The 27,923-nt window shown below is 37.7% G+C and overlaps 1 protein-coding gene across 1 annotated transcript in view; it reads left to right on the top strand.

Annotated features, from left to right (window-relative positions):
• The window catches only part of COBLL1 (cordon-bleu WH2 repeat protein like 1), a 51,289-nt gene extending 29,888 nt beyond the window's left edge, over positions 1 to 21,401 (top strand). The window contains 7 exon segments of the mRNA XM_071561777.1: positions 3,761 to 3,905; positions 4,977 to 5,045; positions 10,408 to 10,666; positions 13,118 to 13,203; positions 14,883 to 16,504; positions 17,109 to 17,291; positions 20,247 to 21,401. Of these exon segments, the coding sequence (XP_071417878.1) occupies positions 3,761 to 3,905; positions 4,977 to 5,045; positions 10,408 to 10,666; positions 13,118 to 13,203; positions 14,883 to 16,504; positions 17,109 to 17,291; positions 20,247 to 20,333 (2,451 nt within the window). The 3' untranslated portion in view covers positions 20,334 to 21,401.
• The last annotated feature ends 6,522 nt before the right edge of the window (positions 21,402 to 27,923 follow it).

Raw genomic sequence — 27,923 nt, 5'->3', positions numbered from 1 at the left:
AACCCTAAAGAAATTTACATACTCCTTGGAAAAGAAAGGGAAGGAGAAGGTGGGAGAATAGGGAAAGGGTGGTAAACAGCTAAACGATCAAGTACTTCTGAAAAGATTTCTTTAGCCACTGCCCCAGGGCAGCTAAGTTAGGATTTCTGGGAGGAGTAAGTTCTATGCTTAAGAAATTACAGCAGAGACTTACAGACTTGCTTGCCTGCAACTTCATAGTCAGCCCTTTAAAGGAGAATTTGGGCAATGATCCAGCAAATACTATGGACATCAGCGAGGTTTTGAGTAGAGTCAGAGCTACCTCGGGAGAAGACAGTGCTCAGGACTACCTGTACTGAAGTTTACATGAAGATCACTTGATATCGCTCTGAGATGTTTCAGGTGTTGCATGCATCTGCATTTCAGTATATCAAATACATGACCTTGTAACTTTCTTGTATTTGCTTCTGTACCAGCAAGTGGGCGGATAAATCTTAGGAGATAAGAGCAATATTGGGTGTTTGGACAGAATCTCACCAGCTGAGTTGCTCCAAGTATACTCTGTATGTACTTACTTTCCAGTAGATCAGAGGTGTATTGCTTCCTCTGTAGTACTTTGGCCAACTTTAATTATTGTGAGAGCTTAAGTCATGCTCAGTGTAGGAGCAAATATATTTTTGTTTGCTGTTACTCCTTGGACATCCATTTGCCTGCATACTTGTATAAGGGGAAGAAAGAACAGCTAGCAAAGTGACTAACAATGTGCTTTGATATCCCTACGCGATACAGTCGCCTGTGTATCCTCTGTTCAACTTAGATGTTTATGGAGCAAAAGAGGTGGGTCCGGGTGGTATCCAAATTTCTGTTTGGTGTGAGGTAAGCTGGCCAGCCAGCACACTGAAATGCTCCACTTCCACTATGTTCTTTCCCAAATACTTTTTTTTTCTTCCATTCCAGTTGCAAAATTATTGCAGCTTAATTACCTTTATTTGTTTTCTGAAATGCTCTGAAGGGCAAGGCACCATGGTTGCCATTGCTTACAGAGGCTGGAACTTTGGAAGGACTGGTATCTACAAGTGTCTGCTTGGAGTAGTGTGGGATTTGGTGCCAACTTTGTCTGTACACATTTGAGACTAAAAAGTTTCATATCCCCCCCTTGCTTGTTCCAGGATGAGGAGGGTGTAAAGTGCTAAAACTAGAACTCTGGCATATGTTGTGGAAGTTATGACAGAGTTCGCTTGTGTTCCTGCACAAGCGCAGTAAATTAGTTCAGGGATTCTAACAAGAATTTTAATTTAAATGTAACTGATAAAGCACTGGTTATCATTGGCAGTTGGTATGACACATGAACACCCAGATGTATATTCCAAAACTTTGTCAGATACATCTTAATAACATTATTTTAATTTTTTCCATCTGTTTAAAGTACTATTTTCACATTACAGCTTTTGTTAGGATTTGAAAGCTCTTAATATTCATATGTTGAATAATTCCTGAGAAAAATCTGTTCAGCACTCGAACCTTAACTGGAACATTTAGTACTTTCTTGAATTCACTCTTTGCAAGTCGTTTGTTTCTTGGATGCAAAGGGCAGTAGAAAGGTTTATAAAAATCTTCTAGTAGCATTAGTGCTCTTATGCTGAGAACATTATTCCCCCCCTACACACACACACACACTCGTTCTGTGCAGAATGGAACTCTGGTGACATCTGTTTGGCTGAGCGAGTGTGCGCAGAACTCCGAGCCAGCTGGGGGAGCCTGAGTGCAGCAGAGGAGGGGGAGACCTTTGAGCAGAGAAACGTGTCTTTGTGCAGAACAGAGGGGCTGCAGCCAGCAGCTACCAGAGAGGAGACACACAGAACTGCCCAACTGCAAGGAGGAAGTACTTTAGCAACAAAAAAGCCTCATTTGGGGAAATAATACTGTATTTGATACCCCTTCCTGAATGAATTCAAAAGCTGAATAATTATTGTTTTTCCTTAATAACTATTTGTGAACTGTGAATAAGAAGCTGTAAAAGTTTAAAGTGATGTTTGTTATGTGACATTTTAATCTAGAAACTGACTTGTTTAAAAACTATTCAAGCATGCAAATATTTTAATTAGGAGAAGACTGCTATGGCCCTAGTCTCTGGTGTGCTTAGAAGAGCATTTCACCTTGTTCATTGTTTTCTCTCTAAAGCCCTGAGTCCTGCTTTGCTGTAAAAGATGTGAGTTGCTTGCTTTGACAAGTGATTTGAGTTTTTTTGAGTGATAGGCTGAAGAGTTGTGTGAACATTTTGGACAGCGATGCAGTAAAATATCTATGGATCTGTCATACCTGATATCCAGGTGGGACAAATCAGATGACCAAGTTGTGACCAGGGTGGCTTAGAGAATAGTTTTCACCATCCCAGTTCATTCATTTAAATGTTCTGTTGAGATCTAACAGGAGCTGCCAAATGTTGCCTGACAGACATCTTGTGGCAGTAGCTTTTCTCCCATAATTTCCTTATAGACTTGATTGTGTACAACCAAATACTCTAGCTTTTGGTCTTTAAGACCTGGCTTACTGTAGGATCTATATTTGCTCGGTGGTAGCTTTTGAAATGATGAGCATCTTACTCCATGGAAATTGACACAGTCTACCATTCTGTTGTCTGTGGTGTTTTTGAAAGGATTGCCAGTGAAACAAGAATTTATAGGTGTCTTTATACCATTTTCGTTCCTTGATATTGTGCTTTGTGAAGTGGGCTGTTTAATTAAAGCATAGAGAAGTTCTCTGATGATGACCCCACATCTAGTTGCTGCGTGCATCCTTCTAGCCAGAAATGAATGTTACTGCTGGATTTTATTGTATTGTTGAGTAGAAAATTGATAGGGATTAGAGTTGCTACACAAATAGGCAGCTGTGTCTGGTGCCAAGTGCATTCCTTTATTGCTGGGATCCTGAACATTGTCATTCTACTAGATATGGGTATAGGTTCCTTCAGCATAAAGGCAAACTGCAATTAAGAATGACAGGCAAATTGACAACCACTGTCTTTGAGAATGTCTTTCGAAAACAAAATGCAATTGGACTGCTATATCATAAAAATATGAGATCTTTAACAGATATTCTACATCCATTTTTTAATGATTTTCATTATTTGTGAATTAAGATTTTTTTAACTTTTCTACAATAAGGAGGACATTACTACACTGTAACATCAGTAGGTACTATAATTATTGCTTTTGCAACTTAGTAAAATTTAACTTTGGTAAGTATTACAAGACAGTTGTACTCTCCAAGATTAGTTTTGGAATTGGGCATTCCACACATTTCTATGAAAATTCAAGTATTCTGAGGAGTGAAGAAAATTCCTAATAATTATGTATACAGCCCAGTTAGAACTGCTGTTGAAGAAATGTAGAAGGAAACCTTGTCTTATGTCATTGCAGTGGGGTGTAGTTGAAGCTTCTTTCTCCAATGATTTTAGCTACTTTTAGAAAAGAGTTATTTTGGGTTTTTAGAACAGCCTTTGGGCAGAAGAGATTTTAAATTTTCTTTTATACTATATGAAACAACTGATTTTCTTTTACTGGTCCATGTTGCACCTTTGTGAATATATTCAATTACTGTAGAAAATCTCTTTTTTTTTTAACAACTCCTTGGAAAAATTAAGACGAAAAACCTAATACGTTTGGTAATAGGTATATATTCTCTCTTTCCCATATGTATATCATAAATACTTCTGGAGAATAATTACTAGAGCTGTTTTTCACTGATTGCTATTAATCTTCCTCCCTGTGTCCCCTCCCAGGCCCCCCCAGGATTAGTGCGGAAAGGTTCCCTGCCCCTCAGTGACACTTCCTCCGTGAACTCCTCTCTAAGGAGGATGAAGCGCAAGGCGCCCTCACCACCCTCAAGAGCACCAGAAGATCAAAGTGAAAACAGTAATGAGCCTGGTAATCTTTTTATGCTGTTTAATTGGAAGGCAACAGAAAGTATAGCTGTTTGGCTAAACATTAAAGCAATGCCACCTTATGAGACAAGAACTTCAAGTTAAAATATGACAGCCTAACCTCTTCAGGTGCTAAGGCATGGTAATACTGCTGCTTTATGAGACTGGCTCATGCAGTGTGTGTGAGCCCGCACAGGCAGGACACAGGAGCAACCACAGAACTGCAGATACAAAGGGTAAATTCATTTTTGTTACCTCACCAACCAGGGAAACCTTGAAGCAGCACCTGGGCAGAGGCACCTGAGCGGGATGCACAGCTGGGTCCGTGTGAGGGGATTGACAAAGCTGCTGTTTTCTCTCTGTGTCAGGGACTCACACAGAAATAGTTGAGCACTGTGCTTTGATATTTCCCACGGCAGGGCAGGTATCAGCGGATTGTAATTCCTCATCAGTCTGGTCTCCTCCGACAGGCAGGAGTCTCCATCATGTTCCATAAGGTGCCTTGTAAGTCTATTGAAGGCCTATGTTATCTAAACACAGATGTTCTGCTTGTCAAACAACAATTAGTATAGGTGTGGTTTTTTGCAACCCAGCTGCACATCACCTGAGCGTGTTTACAGTCCTCCTCACCCATCTTCCATTTTTTTTCCCACAAGTGTGAGAAAGGCAGGTATTGAGAGCATGCAGATGAGAAAAAAACAGGCAATGCCACATTAATTCTAGTTAGTTCAAGTACAGAATTGTGTTTGTGTTGCTTGGGTGGACTGCTTGAGGTGGGGAAAAAGATTGCCTTCTCTGCATCAGATTGGGTATAATAGGAAATGGCCTGACATGAGGAATGTTAGAAAAAGTTTTTTATTAGATTTTTGTGATTCTTCTGTTCGATCAAAAATACCTAAGAGTTGAGATTAAAATATCTGGAAAATGTGACAATGAGCACTAGTTGCTTAAGAGAAGATATATTTCTTGAAGAACTCACTAGTCTGTAAGACCATAATCCAACATTTTATCTAGAACTTGTTTTGGTGCAGGAATTGAGAGGATATAAAAGAGGTTGTTGCTTCATTTTTTGCAGTAACAGAGACAACAGAATCAGCCTCCACTAAAGTGAAAGGAAGAGGCACTGAGATGCAGCCTGAAACAGGTTGGTTCTTTTTCCAAAAGCATTGGTAAAATCTACTTCACAGCAAGCTATGATAATTCATAGCAATAAATTACTGTACCTTAGATCTGCCAAAAGAATAGAACTAATTTTAATTCTTCAGATCAGTTTTCCTTTGAAGTACAAATAAGACTTTCTAAAGTAAAGATGTTTTAATGTCTCAAGAAGCTCATACAATATATTTTGTATTGGTATCTGTTCTTTACATTTAATAAACTAAACATTATCCCTGTTTTCCCTTCTCTCTCACAAGTTGTAGAGAAGAACTAGCCAGAATTTCTGTGATTTTTTTTGGTACCTCCTAACAAGCCTTTCAAAACTGAAGCCCAGTCTTGTTTTTAGAACCCTGCCTTGTGCTGTCCCTTGACCTGTGTAACCAAGGGGTAGGAGCAAATCTGTGCCTGCCTTTTGGTTGGCATCTGAACAGCCTTTGAAAACATAAGTTGTAAATATAAACTGAGTGCACAAATAGCTGTTCATACACTGCAATATTTGTTGGGTGTTATGGAAAAAATGTGATATATGAAAGTATAGCTGTTTAAAATACAATTATTAAGCTGCTGAACATAATGCCTTTTTAATTTATGCAGTTTGTGCTGTGAAGTACTGTTGTTTGCAAGCACCAGACTGTAGGGTTTGGATACAGGGTACAGCATCTAGAAGTCTTCTAAAATTTGTAACATTTTAGTGCAGTCTGGCAAAACCACTCTTCAATGCAATTCACTGAGAATGAAATCTATAACTGCTAAGCCTGTGGAGTGCCACTGGCATTATGGGAGGCCAAACACTCAGGTTCTGTGCTAGTTTTCCAGCTGTTTCATTCAAGATACCAGTGTACCAGTCAAATTTGTTGGACTAGTAAAACACAAATGTACCACAAGAGCTGAAAAAGTCACCTGCTAGGATAGTAGGTCTCTGGAAAAGGGAAAAAAATATCAGTATTCAGTAAATTTGGACTTGGTTTGCATTTAGGGCAAATTATGTAAATTGTCAGAAAAGACATTAAGTAGAAAGAATGTATGACATAACACATGAGAGTATGAACCTATACTGTGCACTCTTAAGGCTGAAGATGTAATGAAGCTGTAACCTTTCCTGTTCCTAGTTGCAGCAGATGGAGAGTAATCACTTCTAAGTGAGTTATGTTTATTAGTACTTAATTTTCTATGTTGAAAACTGTTTATTTATATGCAAGGGGTCTGAGATGGTGAGCAAGGTTATCGTACTGTGATTTAAATTAAGGTTTTTGGTTTTCTTGTACTTGTTTGTAGATCCTTGCCAGAATTTCTGCAGTTCCTATCACTGTAATGTCGAAGTGCTGTGTAAATGCCCTGAACTTCATAAAAATGACAGAGAAATTATTTGGTTTTCCATAGATTTAGGACCTCTACTTGAGGCATTTGTGTTCTGTAATTAAATATTTTAATTTAAGCTGTAATGGAAAGAAACAGAATAAGATAGTCATCTTCACTGGGCTTAGAACAGTCTGTGTTAAAAAAAAAGCCCTCTGCAGTTAGTGGCAACCTTCATTCTCTACTTCTGCTGTCTTCATGCAGTGGCCTTTGCTGAAGACTTAATGGAGTACAGCTTTTTAAAAATGTAGATACAAGTCATGTAGCACAGTTTCATTGCCTCTTTTTATTTCTTCTCATGGGATACTGCTGCTCTCTGGTGGCTTCTCTGAAACTGTCCTGAGGCTAATGTGTAAAGGGTCCTTTTGGCAAAGCCCCTCATGCAGTGAGAACAGATATTAACCTGCAGCAAAATCAGCTGCAGTACACTTGTCCTGGTCTGAAAATTATACACATTTGGGTATTGTTTTAAATGGATAAAATAGTTAAGTATCTCTTTAATTGCAGAGTTGAACATAATTTTAACTTTGCAAAAACCCTGTAGTTCCTTTCATTTGGATTAATACTGCTTTGATTGTCAGGCTTCTGGGAAGCATTGTGAGTTTTTGTTTGGCTGCAACTGGCATTCCAAAGTAGTTCTGTTATCCATTGCTACTTCAGCAAATAAGCAAAAAAACTCAGAGCTGCAAATATAGTGTTACCTTCTGCCCTAAAATGAACCATTACAAATACTCCATTTGGTGTCTATCAGCTGTGCACTGTTTAGACACATATACATTAGGTGAAGCTATATAATATGGAATAGACAATATTTCTGTTGTGAAATGACAGCTTTCCCATGGTGTAAAAAGCCTGTACCTTGACAAAAATACTTTGAAGGCACACATCTACTAAAATAAACATTGACAGAAAATTAATTTGAACATTTGGGATTATAAACAAAAATTCTCTCTCTCAGTTATGATTTTTGTTGCCCTTCCCAAAGTTTGATTAATGGTTAGTCTTTTCTAGGGAAAAAGGTAAAATGGTGTCCAAAAATATTTTAAAATTACGGATTTTTTACTAACCAATCTCTTGATATAATCCTATTGGTTACAGTATCTCATAAGAACCTTGTTAAGGGCTATAGAGTCAAGAGAAGATTTGCATGATGTAGTCAGGCTTTCCGACTTTGCTGCTTACGAGCATAACAGCTCACAGAGCAGCACCAGCCTGTTCTCTGCAGGGCAAAGAGTGTTCTTACTGCTCAGAAGAGACTGGCAGTTGGTATCTCAGTCATCTTATCGCTTCAATGGAGGCTTGATAATTGTTGTTTTAGGGATTATTAAAACCCAATGACTAATGTTCAGAGAGAATAATTATACACAGACACAAATGAAATTTATATTGCATATGGAACTACGGTTAGAATATATAAGCAGTAAGGCAACAGTGTTGCCAGTATTGCTGTAAGTTCTTCCTAGCAATATGTAGCATATAAAAGCTATAGATGAAGGGTTTGGGAACAAGTCAAAATCTGAACTGTTCCCTTGGTGGGAGTTAACTGCATGATCTAAGTGAAGGATGGTTGTTAAATGTTGAGTATCAAATACATTCAGGCTTTATTTTGCTACAGCAGTGGTGGCCCAGGTCTGGAATGAGGTCCAGTAACAGATGAAAACCCACTTGCAAGCAAGGCTGATCTAATGCTGGCAAATGAAGTAGAGCACTTTGGAAAAAGTGTGAGAGTTGTTTTTGTTTGGTATGATCCATTTGTAGGTCAGGTTAGTCCACTCCAAAGCTAGGAAGTGTTTCTAGCACAGCAAAGAACAGAATTTCACATAGCAGGAATGTCAGGAATGTCTCCTGCCAACCCAAGCTAAGTTTCCATGCCATGAGTATAGATACAACTCAGCCTTTGTTCCACTCCTCTTCAGAGGAAAAGTGGCAGAGAGATGACAGCAGTGCCTGGGCACAAAGCCATAGCAGCTCCAGAATCCTTCCATTTCTCTTGTCAGAAGTCCTGGCTGTGTTGTAATGTATAATTCAGGTTTCCATAGAGGATTCAGATTGAAAATCATAGTTCTTGCTCCTGTGGCTGGTGATGGCTCAGGTCCATGGTGTAATAGTTTTCACCAGTGAAGGAAACAGTGCTCTTGAGAGCCAGTTATGGGCTGTGGAATAGTCTCAGCAAGTTTGACGTTTGCTCATGTTTCCTTATGCTTTGTTGTGTGTTCTGACATATATATATTTATCTTTGCACACATAAAATAATACTGCTATCAATAAAATGGTCTCCTAAAGTATGAGACTGCTGGGTATGACTTTTCCCTAGGTGGAGATGAAAGGCATTGGTGGCCAGCAAAAGGGATAGAAGGCCCTTGTGACTAGTAAATTCTTAGGAGGCCCTGTAACACCCATGTGGCATATTTGTACCTGTGCTGAAACCACATGGAAGAAGCTCACTTACACCACTTGATAGTCTTGCCTTTGTTTCCCTGGGGATCTAAATCACCTCTGCATTCAGCACTATGGCACATGTTGATCACATTGCTTAATGTGAAACTACAAAGCGTTATTAGAAAAATGCATTGTAATACCAAGAATTAAATGGTAAAGTGTTTGGCTTTTGTAGTTGCTCTGTAACAGTGAACAAGTAACTTTGGTATTACTGAACTCTTAATTAAAGACCCTACTGGAAAAATCCAAGTTCTGTTCCGTACTGATCCTTTCTCCAATACAGACAGCCCTCTTATTACCTTTCTATAGCAGTGTACTTCTCTAGAAGTAGTGGAAGCATTGTAGGATATTAGCCACTACAAAAAAAAAAAAAGTCAGTCTAAGATATTTTTGTACTCTGAGATCTGTGACTTTCCAGTAGTCCTTGCTTTTTTTTTTCATTGTTGGTTTGGTTTACACTTGAAAATTTACTGATAATACTTTAAAAAGTCTAAAACCTAATTGCCCAAGTGCAAGGCTTGTACCTAACAAGTATCACTGCACCCAAAGCTGACGGGAGTACCCCGCTCAGGTCAGGCAGAGTGCACTCAATTGTTGCCATAGCCTTCCACAGCACCATATTGCACTATATAGATGGAATTACTATCTTTGTATAGAGAATGCATGTTGCAAAGCCAAGAGGTTTATTGTATGGACTACTTACTAATATTTGATAAATGCCAATCATCATCTTGTTGTAGAAAGATATTTGTGGCAGGGAAGTAGAGCTAATGATGGTTCATCCTGGAAATCAAAATAGGTGCCTTTATTAGTTCACTTCAGGTACAGTGATTTATGTGTCTCCTAATCCAATAACTAAATCTTTTAGTTTAACTATACTCTGGCTGCAATTGTCAGTATTTTTATGGATTAACACTTTTCTGTGAACTTTATTTTTCTACTGTAACATGAGACAGTGCACAAGTCAGTTCCAACTTATTCAATACACTTGGGTTTATCATGGGAAATTTTTGATAGTGGTGATGAAAACTGTTAAAACCATGAGCAAAATTGATATTTGGTTTGTTCTTTAGTTCTTTAACATTTCTACTCTGATAAAGAGGAATTGTGTATTTTAAAACTCACTGGAGAGCTAATGAAAATATAAGAAACCTGGATAAGAGAAACTGTCTGCCTCCTTGAAATTTGGGATTAGGAGATAGATCAAAATATATTTAACAATTTAATCCAGTACTAGAGTTAAACAAGGAAAATGTTATACAGTAGTTACAGATGCAGAACCAGATGTGTAAAAAAGAGAGAATTAGAAAGAACCAGAAAATATTGTGAAATTAAAAGTCTGAATGGGTCTCTTTTCTTTTTCTTCATTGTTTTTCACCTTCTTTTTTACTTTTTTTCTTAAATTTACCTGAATTATGAAGAAAGTTCTCCTTCTTCAAGCTATTTAGACTTCCTTCAACAGTCCTTTTGTGTCTACACTCTGCAGTGAGAGCTGTGGGGTATTTTGAGTTTTCTTGGTGTTTGAGTTTTTTTGTTTTCTTTTATGAGCATAGGTGTAAGGAGCTCAGAATACAACCTGGAAGGAATTGATGAAAGGGAAGAGATAAGTGTGCAGCAGAGAGAGGACAGTGAAAGTACCAGCACCTCTCCCAGGACAGGAGAGGTTACTGCAGCCTTCAGCACTGCTGAGTTACCACTGGAAAATGAGAAAAATGATCTTGCTCTATCAGCTCCTGTTCCTGGCAGTGTTTCCGTAGACAACTTGCAAAGCTTCAAGGAAGAAAAACAAGAAAATATGAGCACAGATGGCAAGTAAGTACGTTTTGTGACAAAGAAAGGAGCTCTGGGGAAGCAATGGGGGAGGCAAATAAAACTCAGTGCTGTTTTATTGTGGAGTGCAGAATAGAGAATTGTGAGAGGAATGAGCTTTAATATGCTTAGCTTTCATTGTAGCACTGTTCTGTCACAGTAATTCATGAAGCTTTTCAACAAAAATGACGATGAAGTGTTCTGCAGGCTATTGTGTTTAAGCCTCCCTTTCCTTACAACTCAAACAGCTGGACCCCAGAAAAGCTGAACCCAGCTCTAAAATGCCTAGTGTATTTACTAGAGCAGCATGCTTCAAAAAAAAATTGGGATTAATTACTTCGATAAAAATATACAAACTCATTGTTACAGATGGAGAAAAATTGATAGATTGGCCATTTCTATCCTTTTGGACAGGATTATCTATCGCCTGCATACTCTTTTTGGCTTTACTGTTTATTTTTTCTTTTTCTTATATGTTGTCTTGAGCTGTCTCCATCCATTTGCTCTCAGGAAAACAAGTTAATTCTGCATTTTAAAAGAAATAAACACATTAGTTTCCTTAACCGCTCTTTTTCTCTTCTGGTGATGCTGTACCTTTGCCCTTCAGCATGTTTGTTAAACTACCTGACTCAGCAGGTTTCCAACATGAGTTAGTGCCTGCTTGAAATAAATGTTGATTGTCCAGAGAAGTCCCATTGTGTTAATGTAATTCACTATTTCTCTGTTCCCTGGGGCAACTAAACTGGCTACTGTTCCCAAATTAAATTGAAAGAACTATTTCAATTATTGTACTGAAGCCAAATGTGTGACTGCCCTAGTAGCCAAGAACTTTCAAGGTAGTAAGGAGAGCTTTGAGTTGTATCTGAAAGGACTGTCAGTCCAAAGCCAAATGTGACTTTGCAAAAATCTTTGATGCTCTGTCCTGACAAATATTGTCCCAGTGTCTTAGGTGTGTTTCCTGTATGGGGCTGTTTCTTCCCTCTCCCCACCCTCCTCCTCCAATGAATGTGTAGTAGCCTTTAACACTTTATAATCCTATGAGTAACATCTACTCTGTACTGTGCTCTGGCGTTAGAGTTTGGCAGTTGTTTCCTGAAATATCACAGGGATTCCAAAATGAGGACTAGGGTCTCTCGGACATTGTATTTCTGGAATTTTCTGTCTCTTACATAAGATCTAGTTACTTTGAGAAGTACTTCTTTTAAACAAGGCCAGTGTGTGTGTGTATATATATATATATATATATACACATATATATATATAATATATCAGTCAAACCCACTGATTTCTGTAATGATGTTCTGTGTTTTCTTGTGGTTTTTGGGTTTGGTGGTTTTTGAGTTTGGGTTTTTTTTCATATTAAAATACCAATTCAGTCTGTTGTTAGTAGCTGTAGTTCAGTCCCTCAGCTGTGTTGAAAGGAATGAAGATAAGCAACAGTACAGAGTGCAGAACTGAGCTTTTACTTTATTCCCACAATAATTTTGAGAACATATGCTCCTATTCTGTGGTTTATTGGATATTTACAGTATATTTGGTACTATAAAGCAATATGTGTCTGGATAGTTATTGAAAAATTTATAATTTTAAATGATTCAAAGCAGATGTGTCAGCTCAAGGCACTGGTTTCTGGCAACTAATGCATTTGATATGGCAAATGAATTGGAATCTTCATAATGCCAGTATTTCTAACTGCAGAAACTATAAAGATGTAAGTTAGAAGTTCTAAAAACTTTTTGTAGAGAAATTTTAAGTATTTTTGCCTTTTTCATTTACCTTTTTAAACTAAGGACTTAATGTCTCCCCCTCCACACCTCCAAAAAGATGGAGGGGTTTATTCAGCATTTGTGCAGTTCTCTTGCCCCCATGAGCTGAGGGCACCAGATATTGTATGCATTTGCAAAATATTTAGTATGAAAATAATATATTTGATGCACATTTCTTTGCTGTTCTCAAGGTGTTTCCTGAAACGGGCTATTTTGAAAAGTCTGTACCGCACAGTTCATGTGTTCATATGCAGTCAGTGTCTCATGCAGCTTCCTGTGTATCATGGTGTGGACAAAATTAAGGATAGGTTTTAGATGGGGCGATGTCGGAGCACTTCACTCAAAGAACTCTATGGCAGCAGTGATAAACCACTGTGGCTTCACTGAAACAGTTGTTACTGAAAAAGGGCTTGTTTCAACCGCACGTGCAAGCAGAAGGAGAGGGAGAAGAGAAAGGAAAATTGATCATCTGCTTACACAGAAACGAGTAGAGCTGCTTGTCATTTTGGTAGAATATCATGGCAGCATTTCCCCTTGTTTTGAAAAAAATAAAATAATCTATTCTGTCGAGTATTCCAGTGTTTGGCAGAGCGATTCTGTTTTGTCCATCTGTGTTTGGAGAATATTGCCAGTTCTCTTGCATCGTTTCTTGATACCAGCAGATTTAATGTACTGTTGTGCTTTACAGAGGACTACAGACTAAGATAAGCAAAGAGGATGCTGGATTTGAAAAAGACAGGAACCTTAAAACTTTAGATCAAAATAAAACTGATGGTGAGTAGTTCCCACTCGTTTTTAATACTTCAAAGCAAGGTTGAAGAGAACTGTAACGGAGGGAGATGGGTTTGTGACCTGCTGAGACGACTTCACAGAAGTTACTGCAACAGGCAACTTTTATTCATCCGCTCACAAAACTCTTATACACTTCAAAAGCTGAATTCCTCCGCAGCTCTGCCACCTTGGCACTGATAATTGGTTAACAATGCTGTTTACATGACAATGCCCGCTCTAATTGGCCGATTACACACATCTGTTGAGAGGGTGGCAGGAGCTGCTGACCTCATTAACTAGTCCTTGAAGCTACAACACGCTAAGTACAGAAACAAGTTCAATACACAACTCACACTTTAGATCTAAGAGCATATGAAATCCCAACAGAGAACTTTTCTATTCCTTTGAAGAAATGACAATACAGTCAAGTCTTGAATTGTTATCATCAGGTTATTTTCTTATCACTTTCTCTAGGTCTGGTGTATTCTCTTTGAGATGAGGTGGCAAGAACTGACTCTGGGTTTTTTTGGGGGGAGTGCTATTTTTAGTCTGTTTTTGTTACAGCAGTAGTCAAAGCTGCATAGTGCTGTTGTAGGGTGGTATGGGTGGGACAGTGCTGAGGACAGGGAAGGCTGGACACAGAGGTTATCCTGCCATGTGGGATGACATGGGTGCCATACCCCAGCAAGGAAGAAGAGGCCATCAGTTGTTCTTTGCTTGTGAAATTAGTGTGATTTTTCTGCATGAAAAATGCAAAAATTTTTAAGCACAAATAGAGAGTGACACACTGATCTGAAATGAAATGACGACATCCTGTGCATCTAATGGATCATAAATTTTTCTGTGGATTTAGTGACCTGACATTTATTTTACCCTTTTGTGACACTGATTTTCAGATTTACACATTAGGCCTTTCATAGTCTTTTGTACTCAGTACACCTCTGTTTATAAATCATAACAATGCACTGCCTGAGTCCTGTTTATATGTGATATAAATTTTACCTTCTATTTTATAACATACTTGAAATGAGGACATTTTTTCCCCCAACAATAACCACTCCAAATGATTATTCCTGAAAAATTTAATTTTCCCCAATATTGTGTTGAAGGCAATTTGATCTAATATTCACAGTTTTGGGGGAAAATCATGTGTTTAGTCCAGGAGTAGAAAATTGAATTTTCAGACCAACTAAAGAGTAGGGAAAATAGGTTTGGAAAATTGCTCTTGTCCATATGTTTTTCAGTTGTTTTGCTGTACAAATGCATAAGGTATAGTTGACAATTAAGGTTTGTAACATTAAAACTAAAGAACAGAAGCCACAAATGTGTGGTATTAAATAAAACCTGGATCTAACTTGATATTGAATAGTCCTCGAACTCTTGAGTTACAATGCATTTATAATCAGCTGAAATTCATTAGCACCTTTTAAATAGTTCTGGGATAGTTTCTTCTATTAAGTTAATGCATGACACCAGTAGCCTGTATTCTAGCCTGAGCTAAAATACTATTATTTGGCAATATTAGTCAAATATATTTATATATTTTAATAGCCTTGAAAAGTAATGTCAGCAAGAAGCCACTCATTGTAGTTAAATACATTGTATGGAGAGCTTAATATAAGGAGGAAGATTGAATCTTTTTGGCATTTGTATTAATTTTGGAATCTTTCTTTAACTTAAAGGTTACAGCAATACAAAACTCATTGCAACAACAGAAGAAGGGAAAGAGCTTCAGACAGCTGAAATTAAACCAGTAGATTTTAGAGAAAATAACAAGCTCCAAGATGACAGACTATCAAACTGCCAGACATGTAAAAATGACATCTCTGTAAGTCATAGGAATTATCCTCAACTGGTGTCAGAAAAGCAAGATGACAAAACAAATCAAACCAACTTGGATACAGTAAAAACTCAGGATGTTGCAATCCAGACAGGTCCTTCAGATAGCAATTTGGGAAGGACTGCTCAGAGAGAAATTATTCTCCCTCAGGGTGTTGAATCATCTGCCTTGAGAGGACTGGTCCCTCAACACAACACAGATAGGAACAAACCCCTTCCTCAGGTGGTGCATGGAACGCAGCAAGAAGATGAAGATACTTCAACAGAACAAAGTCTTGAGATGCAAGAAGTTACCCGTGAAAAAGTAATTCCCATAAAGGACCAGAGTCACATCTGTATAAATGGCAGTTTTTTTGCTTCACGGGAAACAACTGCAAAAACTCCAGATGACATTTCTGTAAAAGGTCACCCTTTTTATAGACAGGACACCAAACTTAAACCCAAGCCTGCTAATGAAATTACAAGGGATTACATACCAAAAATTGGAATGACTACTTATAAAATAGTGCCTCCAAAATTCTTAGATATAATGAAAAGCGGGGAATCAGAAGTTCCATCAGATCATAAGGATCAAGAGGTACCTACTTTGGAAGACTCTCTGAAGCATGAAGACCCCAGAGAATTCATAGTGCAAGCTGAAATTCCTCATCTGTCAAAAAGTATGGGTCATTTACAGGTTGGTTCACAAAATGAAGCTGCAGCAGCGAATGATCTGCTGCAGAGAGTGAACATCGTTTCTGAACATACTGTGACCCCTGGAGCCGAGATTGCTACTGAGGGCAGCCAGATGGAAAAAGAGTCTTTCAAGCAGCGTGTCCCACTGATACTAAGCTTGGATAATACAAATGCTTCTTCTGAAACTCAGGACAAGTCAAATGCATTAAGTCCTACAACGAAGCCTAGTTCTTTTTATCTACAGATGCAACGAAGAGCATCAGGTCATTATGTGACATCTGCAGTTGCCAGAAGTACTGTTTGTGCTCCTAATCCAATTCAAAATGAAGCTAAAAATTCAGAGATGGGAAAAAAAATCTCATCACCTGATTCAATTTCTTTGGCTTTATCTAAAACAAGTATTTCCTCTTCTCCAGCAGATGAAGTTGATGATGGAAAAAATATGGAATCCTCCACTTCTCCTCTTAAGAGCAATAAACCTTTAATTTTCCCCTCCTGTCCTCCAGCACCATTGAACCTAAAAACTCTAAGAACTTTTGCAGTTCCAAAGCCATACTCCAGTTCAAGACCATCCCCTTTTGCTCTTGCTGTCTCATCTGCAGTCAAAAGGTCACAATCATTCAATAAGACACGCACGATCACTAGCCAGGCACCTAGAGAGGAATTTCCCGTTGAACTCTCCTCTGCCACTTTAAAAGCTGAATTCTCCTCAGCTACCCCCATGCCGCAAGTGAAAAGTCCTTCCGTACAGACCGTAACAGCGGCACCACAAAATAATCTAGTGGAAAAGGTAAACTTTATTTCTCATACTGGTTGACTGTTGATCCACTGCCATGTAGTGCAGCCAGTCTAAAGGCTTGTCTCTGAACCACTCCCAGGTCAGAATTCATACAGAGAAAACATCCTGTGTTGTCCAGCAGGGGCACAGCATTATAATGAAGTACATGAATACAGAGAATGTTAAAAATGACAACAACAGAATACAAATGATTGGAAATAATTATTTCTTGCCATACTTAGCATTCCCTACTTTAAAGAATTGTAAATTAAATAATCATTTATTCTGTGTATACTTATTTTCATGGTTGTAGTGCTTATGATTTGGTGTTTATGGTTCTGTGTGTTGATTTCTTAAATTTAATTCCGAGTGGTGTGATTAGTTTGGCTTTAAGTGATCATGCCACAGACACGCTTGAATGGAGTCATGAAATTTTACTGGCATAATTAATTGAGTGGAAATGTGGTTGATCTCCGAAATCTTGAATCAAGCAAACACTAGAATGGCAGCAGTTTGCTATGCAACCTTGTGCTAGGTTGACTCAGTTTTCCATTTATAACTAATTCAGATTAAAGGTTTTTGGTTTCTTTTTTCCTCCCACTTCCTCCTTTTATAGAAAGGCAGCCATGTGAATAGTGAGCAGAAGAGTCAGGCGCAGTCAGGTGCTTCCACTGACCACCCACCCCCTGTCACTAAGAGACAAACCGCGATGATGTTCCCGCGCTCTGACCCAGAACAGATCCACCAGAGCTTGCTGGCTGCAATCCGCTCTGGAGAAGCTGCTGCCAAATTGAAAAGGGTGAGTTTTCATAGGTACATCCATAACAATGAACTCACGGTACTTCCTTAAAAATTACCATACTAATGCCTCACACTGAAAAGCAGTTAGCTTTGGCACAAAGTGCTGCCAGGAGGTCTCTTAACTATGGGAAGGGAGGTGGGGAACAGGGTTCAATTTTGCACAATAAACTGGTGAAAGCATCCGCAGAGCTTCAAATGCCTGTATTTTCAAACAGTACAGACACAATCAAATCTTCCTGAAAGTAGAAATTTCTAGGTTATCCATTAAGTACTCTTTCATAAAATCTGACTTGTGTTTACGTGGTTTGAAGTGCTACGGCTTTAGAAATCTGCTAAGCAGCTTCACTCTAGACCTGAAGTGGCTGCAATCTTTTGCAGGCAGATAACACACAGTTCTGAAGACTATTTTCCTATTTATTAAACTTTTTCAGGTACTTAATTCTTAAATGTTTTTCAAGTCTCCTGCTGCTGTTTGGCATCATTACTAAGATCTTTCTCAATGTTTTGTCAACAGTCCTGGAAGGACCATCTTCCCCCACCTCCTCTGGTTAAAACTAGGGCTTAATGTTTCTTTTCAGTCTCCTAAAATTAACCTATACATCTCTCATTGGATAATACTTTACACATTTTAAAAATCTTTACTGCTTTAAATTTGCAAGCAGACAATCATAGTCCACACAAACTTTACTTGACCTCACGCTTGTATTTTGCATTCTGTATTGGGCAATAATTTCTCATTGCAGAAGGTTAAAGAAATTCATTAGTCTCTTCCCTTTTCCGCTTGCAACTTGAAAGAAACAAAGGGGGTGTGGTGGTGGATACAAGGGGGTTTCTTTTGTTTGTTTGTTTGTTTTATGAAAGTCTTCAGTACCCTCAGGTCAAATTCTTTCAGTGGATACTCACATGTTGGAACTTTCCATTTCATGCATAAAGGTTTTGTTTCAATGTAGCAGTGCAACAGCCTCTCTGAAGCTTGCAGACCCCCCACCATTTCTACACTGCACAGGAAGATTCAGTTTCCTGGAAAAGTTACAAGCATGCTCAAGTACTTTTTGATCTCTAGTCAGGAAAAATGGTACATAATGCACTGTAGTATTACTTCTAGCTACATGTCACTAACTACAGACACTTTAAAAATAGTAAAAGATTTAAGAAAATGCTGTATTGTTCAGTCAGTTAGAGGTCAAATCTATCTATTCTACCAGACACTCTGTTTGGATTTTGTTTGCATATATTTTTATTAATTAGGTTTTTTTTTCCTCCAATGCGTAATCACATTCTGAAGAATACAGTACTTTATTTATTTTCCATAGTGTGTGAACTTTGTTTTATGATTCTATGGGAAATATGCATAGACAGGGCTGTTGGCTCTATTGCTTGTAACTGTTTAAAAAAAATAAAGTTCATTGTGTGCTTTTCAAAATTCAAGAAGTTGATTTCTACTAGAACGTAAACAAAGAAAAACTTCATTATGCAGTCATTCATTCTTTTTTAATAGAAATGTTCCTAGCGTAAATTCGACCCATATGGTCTTTATCAGTGTAGGTACAAGAATGGTATGGGGAATAGAAGGGAGAAGAAAAATGGGGTCAGTATTCCTCTCCCTTTTTCTTCTGTAGGTGGGAGATGTCCTCTGTCAGCATACTGCATGTTGAGGCTGGCATGAGGGGAGGGCTGTACTTTTTAAGGAGAAATTATAATAATGAAGAAGCTGTAACTATAAAATAGAACAGTCTGCAGCACAGAAACCTGAAACAGGCTTAAAAAAAGAACCTGGAACACAAACAAAATGTAATGAAGGACTCACTGAAGTTTTGCCAAACATAAAATTGTACATGCTGTTCCTTTCACTCTCACCCAGAGCACATATGCTGTGGCACAGGTATATCTGACAGCAGAAGGCTTTTTGGCCTATGGCAAATTTAATAAAAATGTGGTCTCAGGTTTAACATGGAGAACTGGCAGTAGTAGGATAAGGGAATGAAGCATTTTGTATCATTAACTTATTTGCATCCAAATGTGATTTTGAGTATTGAAAGGAATTGTAAAATGCATTCACTTCATAGCTTCCAGTATTGTGCTGCAGTCAGGAAAAGGAGTGATAATCTGATTCATTTGAATTTTGAGAGAGGTCTGTCAGGTGCTTGCTTCTCTCTGTGTGACAATAATTAAACAAATAAAATCCTGGCACCACTAGCCAAATTCTTTGGATTTTTTTCACCCTATTTTACTTAATGTGTTCTGAGTATGCAGTGCTACGATCTGTAGCCTTTCATGTTGTTGGTCGTTCCTGTTCAATAGGGTGCTCAGTAATCCCTGACCTAAAATGTGTCAAGTGAAGTTTATTTTCAACCATTTTTTCTCTTGAGAGGGTTTTCATTGTATTTAGTAAACTGTGTGGTTTGGTGTGTGGTTCCCATGGCTGTGGAGCATCCACAGGTTCCATTAACTCCAACTGGAATTGTTGGTTTATGCAGCTCCATGGAAAATCAGGCCTTTGATAGATATCCTAAAGTTGTGATTTGCTCCTGATAAAAGAAACACTGTCATGGTATAAAGCAGTGTTACAAAGAAAACAACTCTATCCAATATTTCATAAAAAGTGTTTGGCTTAGTGATGTTTTTCAAGTATTTCTTTGCAACCATGTCTGAAGGACTAAAAAATTATTCATGTTTTGAATAGTTATGCGTGGAACTTTTAGATACTATAAAATATGTTTTTAATAAAATGTTTTTTCAAGTAATGTCTTATATTTCACTTCTGTAGCTTATATGCTCTGTACAGAAATCATATAGGAGGTCTTTCATTGCAATGAGAACATTTTTAACTGAAGTAACAGTATTTCTGTTTCCTTGAAGTAATACTATGTAACATACTAGAGAGAAAAATATGGAAAATTAGGTTAATATTTAATATTTTTTTCTCTTCTTTTTTTCTCTCCCCTGCCTCTAGGTTGGTCCTCCATCAAACACCATAGCTGTTAATGGAAGAGCCAGGCTTAATCCTTTATATTCCACAGAAGCAAAAGCTAATCACTAGATATTATACCAAATATTTTGCACTTTACTACTGCTTTATAGGCCAACTTAATACTAACTACAAATTTTTGAAAGTGTAAATGCAAGTATATATTAATATATTTTTGTCAACAGTTATAAGAATTTTAAGCTGTGTCTTTTGATGCCTTGGAAAGATTATTAGAATATGTAAATTATAGTAATATTTTGCCTTTTTATAAAGCTGACTATGCTGCTAAAAAGGTTTCAGAGAAGGTGCAGGTGAGCTTTGCTTATGATAGAGAGTCAAAACCTCTTGATTTTAGCCTTCAAGACTGAACAATATGTAGCACTATGCTGACATTACACATTGGAAGCCCTAAGAATTTTGGATCACATCATTAATTTTCAATTGTGTATTACTTTAACAGATTGTATTAACTTAAATCTACCACATGCTGCCTCAATATTCCTTTATTAAATTAAAATTGTAATTAGTAGCATATCTTAATTAAATGCAATACTTTGTCTTAAAAGTAGATGGGTTTGTTCCTTTAGCAGAGAGTAATTGGGATACGTATTTTGATTTTTGATTTTTCTTTTTTTAACTCCCCTGTAATTTTTTCCTGGATACATGCACACACACAAATCAGGACATAAATTATTTTGTACTACTTACATACTTTTATTAACAGTAACACTACATGACATTTCTCTTTGGGTATCTGTATATAGTATTTACCTAGCACTCACATAAGCAATACTTTTTGCGAACTACATATATATTAGTCATCAGCATATGCTCACTGATACAATGCAAATTTCAATTTTGATAATGAAATGGAAGAAATTTTCTTCCACTTGAAGTATAACTAAAGAGTGGACTGCTTAGGACTTACTCATGTGACATATTTTAATCTTAATATGGCACAATAATGCACTTACAAATCATGCTTGTGTCAGAGACAGTCTATTTATAGATTAAACATTAAATACCAAGGTGGGAAGAAATATTAAAAGAAAATGTGTTGTATTTTGTCTCTTTTGAATTTGTTGTCAAGATTATACATTTTGGGGAGGGAGTGGAAATATGATCACATTTGTGATGAAATAGCTGGATTATGGATGCATGCAGGAAGTGCTGGGGTATTTGCCATATTAAAATATTTTCTTGCTGGACTTGATTCAAATAAAAGTAATTCTATTTCATTTCTATTCTTCAATAATACATATATTTTGTACTTTAGAAACATTAACTCAGTTTCAGAAACTGATCTATATGTGCATTTCTAAGGGTTATTAGTTCTTTGCTGCCAGGTTTTTTTTTGCAATAATCTCAAAGAGGTCTCATTAATTCCTAGTACAGTCAATTATTGATTACAAGTACCAGTGTTAACAATGCTGGAACCCTTTAAGCAACATTTTATTAAATAAAAATTTGTAAAGAGAGCTGATGAACATTTGTTCACTGCTGTTCTCTGCTGTTTTCTCTCCTGTATCTTAGTCTTCTGTCAGTGTGTGTTACCACTTACTTCTCCTTGTTTTGGCTCCAATCAAGGCTCATCCAAGGGTGGGGGGAACCCACATAGTAGTTCAAAAGATCTGTTTCAGAGTCTGGCTGCAAAAGAACAATGCTTCAGCCTTCACTTGAAAACAGTGAAATAGAAGAAGTGTAGAGGATTTTCTAGTTTCTGACTGGGGCTTGTATTCTGCATTTCCCTGTGTCCTGAGTGATGAACTTGAAATTGTAACTCACTCCCAGGATTCCAGTGTCTGTGTTTGTTGTGGTATTGGAAGTCTTATGTTTTAAGCATTCCTATACGATATGCTGATCTGTATCCTCCAGACAGAGGTTGCACTGTGAAGGAGCCTCCTTGCTTATGCTTTGGGTGCAAGGAGGTTGCAGTTTTTTTCTCAAACCTTGGTATTCTCTGCCAAGGTGACCATAAAGTTATTTCAAAAAATTAATTTAATCTGTATCTGTGGTAATACAAGTTCACTTTATCAAGCAAATCAGTTCAATTATTCTTATTTTGGGGTAAGTTCAAATCTTTGGATTTGACTACAAAACTGTACTACTGTATGTTTCTTAGTCACATATGTTAAAAATAAACTACCTTTTCATGTGAACTCCCAAAGGCAAATATCATCTTATGTAACAGAGTTTAAACTAAAACCACCTGGCTTGAATTTTAGGGTTTCTTGTCTGTGTCACTGAACTTGCATGATAACTAACTGAAATGTCTACACATGCTACGTACTTTGAAACCCTTCAATGAGACATTTTTGTTACTAGCTGACAATATTGTTTAGCAAAACTTTCTCTTTCCCTCTTCTTCTAACATATATATGTAAGACATTTTTAAATCTTGCTATTCTATTTCTAGAGACTTCCTTTTCCTTATACTCTTTTATTAAATTCTACTAGAGAAAGTCCTGTTGATGAACTTGACGTTTATTCAAGTGTTTCTCGTAACTGCAAGCCCAAGTTAAATAGTAGTAAATTTTTGTTGTGGATGCCTTACATGCAGGGTAAACAGACTCATTTTGGGCCCAAGAATACTTACAGTTTACACAACATGTATCATGGATATCTTCCAACAGGAGGCAACTAATTATGCCATATTTCTTATAATCCCCTTGCTTTTGCATGACAGTCAAAATGTTTAGGAAGGGAAGTTGGGATGCTGAAGTAAGTGATATGACAGTGTGAAGTGTCTGGACAAAACAGCAGATCCCAATGAAGGTGCACTGTGCCCTTCTGTTACGAGTCCTTTGAAGGAGCAGCAGATATCCATGTAGCACAGTGTGTACTTGATCTAGTTCAGATTCCAGGGCTTTCTAAGTAAAAGAGGCCTAGAAAAGCAAAGACAGATGGTAAAAATGATCTTGTTATTATTATAGAAGATTTTTTTTTGATTTATTCTACAGAAGAATAAAATTAAGAATACAGATGAACCCTGCAGAAGGGAGCAGTTTTTCTGGGACAGCATCACCAGATAACTTTTGGAAATATTCTTGTGACTAGAGGTCATAAGGTAAAGGCAAGAGCTTTCATACTTGCAGGTGAAAGATGTTAAACCACTCAATGTGCCAAAGAGTTGAATTTGGATGTAAGTAGCTAATTCCTCTGTGAACTTCTTGAACTTTGAGAACAGTCTTGTGCGCATAATACAGCAGTGTCGTTATGCACAAATGCCAGTGGCCTTTACTAGTTACCAGTTTGTGATTGTAGACTGAGAGTATTTTTAGTAGCTGTTTCAATGATAGCACCTGTTACATGTGAAAACCAAGTGTCTTCTGTTTCAACAAATTATCTGCTTGGTGATTTCTAAAGCATTACTTTCCATGAGTATCTGGGCATTGCCAAACAATGCTTAAAACAGGACGTTAGGCATAGGGTGGGAAGGTAATTCTTAGGTGCCCTTAGTGGTTTGAATGCTCCTCAGAACAACTGGTACAATAGCCTTGATGCCCACTTTTTACTGAGAGGGAGTTGGGTGGATATTAATACAAATAACAAAACAATGACACCATATATATCATGTCAGACAGGACTAGAATGTGTTCTTCAGAAATTGCTAGTCTTCCACACTGATGGAATGAGTTTCCTTCAGCCTCTTCATCTATTTTACCAGTTGTTCTGAGCACTAAGAAGGGCAGACCTTGCTTTGCCTGTGATATTTGGTATCAAGAACACACTAAAATACAGTACATACAAGGAAATCTTCACAAGTGACAGAATAGTTAAAAAAATGAGAATATTAAAGACTTGTGTATGTGATGGGGAACATCCAGAGTAGTTAAGGCATTGAAGTGTACAATCAGCTCAAGGCAGAGGGAGAGTTAAGTACACAGAACCTGCAGCTGCAACAGCTGTTAAAATATAAATCTGGCCACCAGTGGCTATTTGCAAGTACTAGTGTACTTGGTGTGCTAGTGCTGGTGTACATTAACCACTAGAGTACTTACTAATGGTTAATATATTTCTAGTTTAAAAAAAAGCCAACCAAAATTATTGCTGGACTTAGAATTTCATAATTTCCCCCAGTTCTGTGTCTGTCTGCCTGTTTGTTTAATCTGTCTTTTTCCTTTTTTTCCCCTGTGTGATCCTGAGGAAGAAGTATGACATGATGGCTACAATCACACTTAATCTGAAGTGGTAAAGGAAGGAAAAATTAATTTATTTCACAGTTACTGAAGGCCTTATATAGCTCTGATTTATCAAAAATACAGTGAAAATAGTATTTTAAATAAGCTGATTGCAGTTTTCTAAATTAAATACTTGAACTAAACAGGGAGATGGAATGCGGAAGAGCTGCAATTGGTCACCTTTGTTAAACAGCATGATTGGTCCCATCAGCAGACACTATTTCATTTCTTCAATTGCTCAGAGCTAATTAAGCACTTGTGCTTTTCAAACTGAAGTGTATTTGGTCACCTGCAGCTACAAAGTGCACTTACGGAACAAGGAAATCCCTACGGTATGCATGCCAAGCTGCTGCAATCCTAGACTCCAGCACCCAAGTGAAACAAGGACGTGAAGCAAAGTTTGAACAAGTGGATTGCAGAAGACTTCCTTTTTAAACTGCAGAGGACTAGAAGAAAGATGGGTGCCCAGGCAGCTGCTGCACAGTTAGGTGCCTCACTTTCAAGGATTATCATCCTGTTTGTTAACCCCTGTCAAAAGCTGCACTAGTATGAGGGCTAATCCTTGAAGGGTCAGAAGGGAGAGGGAGTCAAGCTGCTGGTGGTCCCAGCAATCTGAGCTGGCATACTTGTGACCATCTCCAGTGTGCTGAGACAGAAAGGCCTCAGAGGCACTGCTTACTCAAGTGTCCCTTTACCGAGACAACTGAGGGGTAGAAAGAGAGCATTCCAGTTTATGTAGCTACTGGTAACTGCATGGCACCCCGCTTACCCATCTGTGTATGACAGCTCTGCCAGAGCTCTACTGTGAGCTGTGTTAAGAGGTTTAACAGAAGATACCATGAGCCACAGGCACAAGCTCTATGCATGGAGTTCACCTGGGGCTAACCCATCAGGAAAAGGAACCTTGAGAGAGGGAAGTCTGGGGGAACTGGGTGTCAGGGCTCTACCTGGAAATGGTGAGCTTATTTTTTTTTTTTTATTCAAACTGTGTCTACTATTAATGCCTTTTAAAAACAATAAAAAGAAAACAAAAAAATAGGCTGTCAGATGTGCTTGGAAGTTCAGTAGATGTAAAAGGCATAGTGTTTGGTGCCAACTAACAATAAGAGCTGGAGAAGGTGTATGGAAGGGTCTGCTAGACCATATTGTCAGAAAATGGAAGGTGTGTCTTATTTTGTGTAATTCTTACTTTAAAAACATTGTTTAGTGATGATATGAAATGTGAGTTACCTGATCAGTGGGAAAAGCAACATAACCAGCAATCAAATTAATCTCCTAGTGAACAGAACAAAACAGCCATAACAGTTAAAAGCAGCAGACATTTTAGATTGAATTCTGACTTGTTAGATTGCTAATCCAACAGGGGAAGGCAATTTGGGTAAGAGAGAGAATAAAATGAGAGGTAAGACCTCTAGAAACTGTCAAGAAAGATTGAAGGAATGCGACTGCTTTAGAGTAACAAAAAAGGAAGACTGATCAGGATGATATAACCATGTTTCAACACAAGTTGCTACACCAAAGCAAGACTAATCATTGATTCTTCAAGCAACAGTCTGTTCTAGCTTTGGAGCATAATGGAAGACTGGCTATGCCAGGCCAAACTGAAGGTTCATTTAGCCTGTTACCTGGCTTTTGACAAGGATCAAAAATTTAGGCCTAAGAAAAAACATAAGATTATAAAATATACAAAGTAATACCACAAGTATGCTCAACCATCAACAATTTTTAGCTCTGAGAATGCTGAAGTGAATATGATTTCTGTGTATTTAGTAGTCTGAAAGTCTTGTTCAAGGACTTGGCAACTCATTCTTTCAACTCCTGTAAATTTTGAGCAGTCACACAACACAGTGTGACATGGAGATCTTTGACTTAGTGACACACTGTCTGAAGAGCCCTCTTTTTTTGTTGCTGTTTGTTGTGAACTTCCACTTTGTAGCTTAATTTAATCCCATCCAATTCTTTTTCTGGAAGAGACATTAAATCATCCATCACCATTCATGTTCTTTGTGCCACTCATATCCTTACATAACACAGGCATTTGAAATTTGTACACTTTTGCCATTTCATCAGTTAGATGTCATCAAGGTTTGTCAAAACAAAGATCTAGATCTGAGCATGCCTTATGCTTTGTTTATCTCAGTATCTTGGGGAAGAGGTTATTTTCTCTTAGACACATTTATTTTTTAAATCTGTCTCCTTTTGCAGCTATTTGCTATGGCAAGTCACCTGCAGAAAACATGTATTCTGACAAGATCAAGAATTTGAGAGAAGTTTGTGGTCACACTTCTATACTAAATGTCCAGCTGAATAGAACCTTGCTAAGTATTTATTCAGAAATGGGATCATCTGATTCACAGGTCATCTTTTCAGTTACCAGTTAACAAAAGAGCTTAAAACCTTAAGGATATCATATTAGGTTGCTTAGGTTACTGTGGTAGTTATTAGTTTCAACTTAGACCATGTACTTGCATGGTGAGTACATTTCCCTACAAATACAGGTAGCTGCCCAGAAATACAGAGAGAATGTATTGCCTTTAGTTCAAACATTCTTTCTAGTCTGGCTTGCAATCAAACACTATTTTCTCATGAACTATTTCTGCTGATTCATTATCAACTCACTTTGTACTGCAATGTTAAAGTGAAACATGCTGCTTTAACTCTCTTTAAATGAACTACCTTTGTGGCAGTATTTTAGATGGGTCTTTTGATGCCTTTTTAATGGTACATTAAAACTTAATGAATGCTTAGTAACAGTAGAATCCCTATGGAAGCACATAAGGTATCTACATTAATACTGAATGAATGCATAATGATCAGTAAAATTTCAGTGATTTCCACATGAATCAACAGTGATGAGCCACTTAGTGTTACACTCAATTACATCATGTTTAATTTATGTAGCATTGTTTGGACATTATGTTTAAAATGCCTTTAGTAAATCATTTAGACTCTAATTGAGCCTCCATTTCAGTGACAAATTGCACTGTAAACATAAAATTCATTTTTTAATGCAACAATTAATTTATGTTGAAGCCTGCTTGCAAAGGGTCAACAATTTGATATATTCTCACAATTACTTCCTGAAAAATGGAATCCTAGTATGAAAACAAATTGCAGTAGTTGTTAAATTGTTTCTTTTTCCTTAGTTATGCAGGAGCCGGACACTGGAAATTCATTAATTCCCTGAACCCTGGGAACAATGGCAATACCTCACCTGCTGACTGCTGCCAAGCAGTTCAGGAGACCTTTTCAGGTCAGAGTTTTAGCCCACCCATGACTGACTTGCAGTGCTTATGCAGCACAGCAAGGTGTAGTGAGAGCTTTTGGAGAGTGACCATGCCTTCAGTCTGCCAGAGGTAGACAACGAGATGGTAAGGGAACCTATACCAAATGCAGACACTCTTTCACCTCTTCTCCCATCCTGTCCAGGACCAGGAAGCAAACACTTATTCCCATGGTGTTGCTCACCTGTGCATAGGAA

Source organism: Pithys albifrons, chromosome 8 (genome assembly GCF_047495875.1).
Source record: "Pithys albifrons albifrons isolate INPA30051 chromosome 8, PitAlb_v1, whole genome shotgun sequence".
NCBI lineage: Eukaryota > Metazoa > Chordata > Aves > Passeriformes > Thamnophilidae > Pithys > Pithys albifrons.
This window is presented reverse-complemented; position numbering and strand designations above follow the sequence as displayed.